Source organism: Chlamydotis macqueenii, chromosome 3, assembly GCF_036417535.1.
Source record: "Chlamydotis macqueenii isolate bChlMac1 chromosome 3, bChlMac1.mat, whole genome shotgun sequence".
Taxonomy (NCBI): domain Eukaryota; kingdom Metazoa; phylum Chordata; class Aves; order Otidiformes; family Otididae; genus Chlamydotis; species Chlamydotis macqueenii.
The window spans coordinates 111,915,906-111,921,905 of record NC_141558.1 but is presented as its reverse complement, the minus strand read 5'-3'; the positions used below and the strand labels follow the sequence as shown (position 1 = coordinate 111,921,905).

The following is a 6,000-nucleotide window of genomic DNA, read 5'->3' as shown; positions in this document are numbered from 1 at the left end:
TTTCTCTAGTTGCACCTTGCCAGTATGGTCCTGCTCACATCATTTCTCCTGTCGGGCGAGATACTCTCTTTCCCCTTTCTCTCTGTCCTGTGGATACCTACACCTGGAAAACATCGTGTCTGAGATACTGCTATGCTATTTTCTAATTTGCTGTACTTTTGGAGCAGCATCACCTCTTTGCAGCTCGCTCTCCACCTCACCAATAACTGCTGTTACATGGCAATGTAACTTGTTTTCCTGACAGAGAGGGATTTGTTCTGAAAATCTAGCCTGCAGCCTCTTACAGCAACAATAGTAGCGATACTGCTGCTCAGTTACTTTCCTTCCTGCTACTTAGATACGCCAGGTCATTCAAGCAGACCTGCAGCACGCGTGGGAACAGTATCAAAGCAGGTACACTACATGTAGTGCTGGGATGTTTTAAAGACAGACAAGAGACAGTTTCACATTCATGCAGAAAAATGTTTTATTGTAGTGAAGTTACACAAGAGAAAAACAAAAGTCTCCCTGCTCCTGGTTCAAGGCTATGCTGGGCCGTAAAAGGGGAGGTAAGTGCTAACCAAAACAAGTTCCTACATGTAAAAACACATTGCACTTCCAGTCATTTTTACAAGGTTATAAGGACACCGCCTGGTATTTTCTTTTTTATGGGTTTTTTTTTTTTTTTTTTTTTTTTAAATGAGCTGCAGCTTTACCTATTCAAAGCTGGAATCCAGAATGTTTCCTTACAGGAATTTTTGTTGTTGGTTCTTTTTTCCCTCATTATAAAAGCAAACCTGAAGATACTCTTTCTTTCTGCTTGGCCTGTCCAGTTTATTTAGACCAAAAGCACCTCAGGGCCACATGTGGTTTACCTGATACCCGCCCATAATGACCTTGTAGGGCTTTGGTGGCTCTAAACCCAAGCTCAGTATCCAACGCTAATGCTGGTTAGTGGTCAGATCATTCTCATCACCAGCAAGCAGGAAGAGGGAATGGCAGCAGGTACAGGGGGTTTATGGAAAAGTGCTGAAGTGCCCTTGATGACAGAACAGCTCTTCCCCAGTTATAACTGCCAGCCTACTTCTTATTGCAGAAAATCAGCAAAGCATTGCATCAGCCTGGCACACACACATGACAAACGGCATGGCGTCAGTGACCATGCAGAAAAAAAAAGGAAGGTGGGACAGGTTTTGGATCTGCCAACCTTTTAATTGTCCTTTTGAGGATACAGATGCAACACTTGATCAACTACTAACTAGTTTTTCCACACAACAGGTTATGTACAACATATTCACTTACATTTTTACATAATAATACACAGGTCTTCCCTACCACCACCTCCTGTGGTGAAAGAATGTGACATGTCAAACTGACAGACACTTCAAGAGAGCCTCAAGGAGAAAAAAGTCCATGCAGAGCTAGCTTATTCTTGGTCTCTTGAAAGTAAAATCTTACAAAGGATGAGCAAGATGTGTATTTTTACAATATTTACTTTGTACAGCGCAAAGAAGAAGGATAGACTTTTTAAACATAGGATTCCTTAGCATATTGGATCTGTTCGACATCAAAAACTGGCTGGCTGCACCTCCGAGCCACATACTCCAGTTTGTTCTTTTGACAGGATTCAGACATGGCTCTCAATCGGTAGACTCCCGGGGTCACAGGTAAACTCACACGGGAGTTTATTCCCACAGTGACACTGAGGGTTTCAGGATCCTTTGCTGCAGAAACTCTGTCACTGGGTGGATCCCTTAGAGCTGTACATGCTGAGTCCTGTGCGCAGCTGCTACAGGGATGAGGCAGCAAAGCGTCCTGGTTTGACACCTTTAATCTCATTGTTTGAACTGTGAGATTGTGGGAGGGAACTTCAGTGGTCAGGCAGTTTTTAGTAGCTTCTTCGTAAGAAGGTGGTTTTCCAGGATTCCTCCGGTCTACCTCTCTGAACACTTCATCAGCTGACCTGAAACGGGGCCTTTGCTGATATGCCACAGGCAATGGTTTGTCATCATCAGGGCTGTTCTCCCGGACAACTCTGTAGGAGAAATTCTCTTCTTTCTTTGTGAAACTGTCTCTCTGAAAACCCATGTTTTTTCCAGGCCCCCAGCTCTGGGTTTTTATTAGTGTTTTCCGGCGATTTGCAAAAGAGAACGACAGGGAATGCTTTTTGATGTCTCTGCTAGGTGTACTGCAGTCTTCAGTGGCCTTGGTGGAAAAGGACTGGGGCCTATTTAAAAAGTTTTTTTTGGGACTAGAGGGCGAAACTACTGGGGAGCTGGTGAAGACCGAGCCGTCAGAGCTCTCCAGGGAGCAACTGGAAGATGTTTTGGGTAGAGAGTCAGTTGATAATTGTGATGGTAAGATTGCAAGCTGTTTCTCCAGTGCCTCCAACCCTAGCTGCTTCTGCTGAGCTGGAAAATTGTCCTCACTTTTGTTTAGCTTCTGTTTCCTTATCCTGCCTTCAAGGTGGTTCTGGAAGGACAAGTCTGGCTCTGAGTACCTTCTGTCCATTGTGCTGATGTCATTTCTGAAATTGGTCAGTGAAGGGGCAGAGATGTGTGTTGGATATCTTCTGCTCACACTAGTGCTCCTCCCTTTGGGCTGCTCCATCTGAGAGGTACGGGGGCTACCTTCGGCTTCAGGATCTGGGCTGTCATAGGCAGAGTCATTCTGATGAGCAGCACATAGGTGTTCTGCAGGGAGAAAAAAACCTGTTAGTTTTCACTGGCTGTCTGAGGATGAAAGGGAACTATATGGAAATAGTTCCTGTAGAGAAACACTGCAATAACCTATTGAGCCCTCTACAACTCTCTGTGTTTCCACAGACGTACTCCCACATCAAATTAAAGATCTTAGCCCAGCAGCCCCAGTTTGTGACATCCCCGGTCTGTTCTCATACCTGTGGAGCTGTCTGTGTGCTCCGGTGACTCCTCAGCCAAGGCACAGGCAGGCAAGGCAATGTCCTCCTCAAATAGTTCTGAGCAGTTGTTTATGAGGAACTCCACCAACACTGTCACCTGCACACAGAAAACAGTTTATTTCAGTCAAAAGGGCTGAAAATACACTGACCAGTCTTTGCTGGCCCTGCCTGCTCTCTGTGTATGAAGGGCAGCACAGAGCAGGGTGGCTTCTGCCAAAATCCTAGCTTCAAGTCGGAGCGTGAGTCCACTCCGGAGGATGAGGCCTGATGCTGCAGACGAATTGATCTGCCCCGATACAGAAAAAATGCCACCAGTCACAGCTTTGTCCTCACTCTCCGGAGGGCCCATGGGTGGCAATGCCCACTGGGTGCCCCTTGCCTTCTGTGTGCAAAGTGTTCAGGAGCTGTGCTACGACGTAGGGGGCTGCGGGGCAAGCGCTGCTTTTGCTCAGAGGAGGCGAGATGAGGGGCAGTTTCACCCGTCACATTGCGGGCACCTGAGATGAGGGGCACCCCCGATGTTCAGGGGTGCTGTTATGTTCAGCTTTTGCAATGGCAGTGGGATCCCTGCGGATGGCTCTGAGCTGCTGCCAAGGGGGTGGCCGCTTGGTGAGTCCCACGCACCTTGTCGTTCATCTCCTTCTGCACTTCCAGCGGGAGCGTGTTGTCCGTCTCTGGGCTCAGCATATTTGGGCCCATGCAGATGGCCAGGTTGCTGGAGTCCATCCTGTTGGTCTCAGCGTTTTGGCTGATGTGGTGGAGCAGGGAGAGCAAGTGCTTGAGCAAGACGAGGTTTGGCCTAGGCAGTTTGTCAGCCACCCTGCATGGACACAAATGAAATATGACATTAATTCATAATGCAGCAGCTGCAACTTCTTTATTTGAGCAAGTCTCAATCAAACTCAGACAGATGATGCTTCCTGCAAAACACGGCAGTGGTCTCTACATGCCCAATTTCACCGCCAACAGATATGAAGGATTGCTGTCAGTGCCTGTCCCACAGCACAGCAGCTACGTTAGCCAAGACACTGCAGCCTCTCTCCTCTCCCTGTGCTGGTCATCCTGGTGAGCAATCTCAGGTACTTTCAGAAGTGCTGCTGCTAGAGCCCTCAAAAGTAAACCCCACGGAGCAATAGCAAGCAGATATAAATGCCAGGTGTTCACGTGAGACTCTCCGTTTCAAGAGAAGTCACTGGCCTCTGCCAGCCACTCTATCACGCTGGGGCTGGTTGCAAAACTTCCTGGTTGCAAAACTTACTCTTTCAGTCCTTCAATTTTTTCCTGCTTGCTTGGCTTCTCCAGAGCATGCATCCACTTCTCATAGAGATCGGCTGACAGGAGCTTGGAGGGAATATTTCGGAGGAAGTCCTGCAAGAGAGAGAGATTTAGATGAGGCTTTGCACACTGCTCCTGAGCACAGAGGCAGCATCACTGTGACGCGGCCTCACTAGGAGACAGACTGGCTTGAGCTACCTGACCATCACCTCTGGCAGAGCAGTGGGGTCCACAAGAACATGCCAAGTACACTTGCACTGGGGTAAGAAAAGGACCCAGCTCTTAGCTGTTTGTCCTTCACCCACGAATCTCAGTATTGCTCCCTGGGAGGATGCTGAAGAGGAGGATGAAGTGAGTTTCCTGTGGGCATGCAGGAAATCAGCAGCACAAGTGGGACTGAAAATGAGGTGGAAAAAGAAAATGCCAAACTTCCCTAAGCCTGAAACATTTAGTCTGGCTTCACTCTGGCTTTAGCTTGCAGTCCCACCTGCGTCAGCTCTGGGCACTGAAGCGGTCCCATGCAGATTAGCAATGCCCTCCCACCACTGCAGAGCAAAGCATCTCACCTTCAAGACCACTGCCAGCAGGTGCACAGATTTGCTTTTCAAATCTACATTCCCGCCTTTGTTTAGGTCCTCCTTCAACTCCTTTCGTGCTTTCTCATTGGCAGCTTTTCTGAATATCCCTTCAGTGGAAGGTCCTTTCATATACAATAAAGCTAGGAGATCCTACAGGGAAAAAAAGAAGAGACAGGAATTGGAGAACAGTTCCTTGGATGAAGGAAGGTCCTATAAGACTGAACATTTCTTTAGAGATAGGAGAAAAATTGTCTGGAGGTACACTATGCTCTAATTAGGTCAGTATCTAGATCTTGCCCCAAGTAGACGACATGGGCGATAACCTGATTTTTCCCCAACCCATCCTCTTTATGGACTGGTGAATTCCACTAACTTCAGTGGAGTCATCCCTGCTTCCTTCCAGAAGTAAGCAAGGGATGGCTTAAGTCTTAGTTCAAATCCCTTCCCTTCCAAGCCAGGCAAATATTGCTTAGAAGAGACAAAAGCCTGTTTATTGGAAATCCAACTCAGAGGCAGAACTGAGACTGTTTTTATCCAGAAGATACTGTTTTGGTATTTTTCAGTGGCAGTCCATAGTTGAACACTTTTTTTTCAGGGAAAAATACAAATCTCTGCTGGTGAAAGATTCATTTAAATGACTTGTGTAAAATCACAGATGTTTGTACTAAGGAGCAGATCGTCTCCTATTCCTGGTCCTGGGCTGTCTCCACTTGAAGTTACTTCCAGTGAAAGTTGGGTGGGCTGCACAATACCCGCAGACCTGACCCTTTCTAGCTCTAGAATGGGCCCTGACCTTATCAGAAGCGCGTATGGAGAAGAAACACCAAAATCACTCATCTCCTGGGTGCCGCAGCACAAGTACCGGAGATCCTGCCTCACACTGGGAGCCTGAGGTATGATAACTGTATCATCAGGCTTGCTTACCTGGACCGGCTGGGGCAGTGTGTCATCTTCCCCACAGATAATTGCCAGAGGCTGGCCAAACAGAGCGATTTTGGCACCGGAGTCTAGCTGCCCTGGGGAATTCCCATTGGTAGAGCTTCGTCTCAGAGTAAATGACTGCGATATCACCTTCTTTCTTTTCTTTGTTCCATCTGCTGCAAGCAAAAGGAAAGCAAAAAATCAATTTAAAAAAAAAAAAAAAAAACAAACCAGTGCGCTATGCAGCCTTTCATCTGTGTGCAGTGCAGAGATGTATGTTGAAACAACTCAAACTAAACAGGGAGAAACTGAAAGACAACTAAGCGG

General features: G+C 47.2%; 1 protein-coding gene across 3 annotated transcripts in view; it reads right to left on the bottom strand.

Annotated features, from left to right (window-relative positions):
• Positions 1–441: 441 nt before the first annotated feature.
• TAGAP (T cell activation RhoGTPase activating protein) overlaps positions 442–6,000 on the bottom strand; it is a 51,476-nt gene continuing 45,917 nt past the window's right edge. For 2 of the 3 annotated variants that reach the window (XM_086745561.1, XM_086745560.1), the window contains exons 6-11: positions 5,677–5,849; positions 4,741–4,902; positions 4,158–4,267; positions 3,524–3,719; positions 2,879–2,996; positions 442–2,672 (exon numbers count right to left, since the gene is read on the bottom strand). In XM_086745561.1, the coding sequence (XP_086601687.1) occupies positions 1,507–2,672; positions 2,879–2,996; positions 3,524–3,719; positions 4,158–4,267; positions 4,741–4,902; positions 5,677–5,849 (1,925 nt within the window). In that variant the 3' untranslated portion in view covers positions 442–1,506. The remainder of the gene's footprint in view (positions 2,673–2,878; positions 2,997–3,523; positions 3,720–4,157; positions 4,268–4,740; positions 4,903–5,676; positions 5,850–6,000) is intronic. The other variant, XM_086745562.1, reaches the window with a different exon arrangement.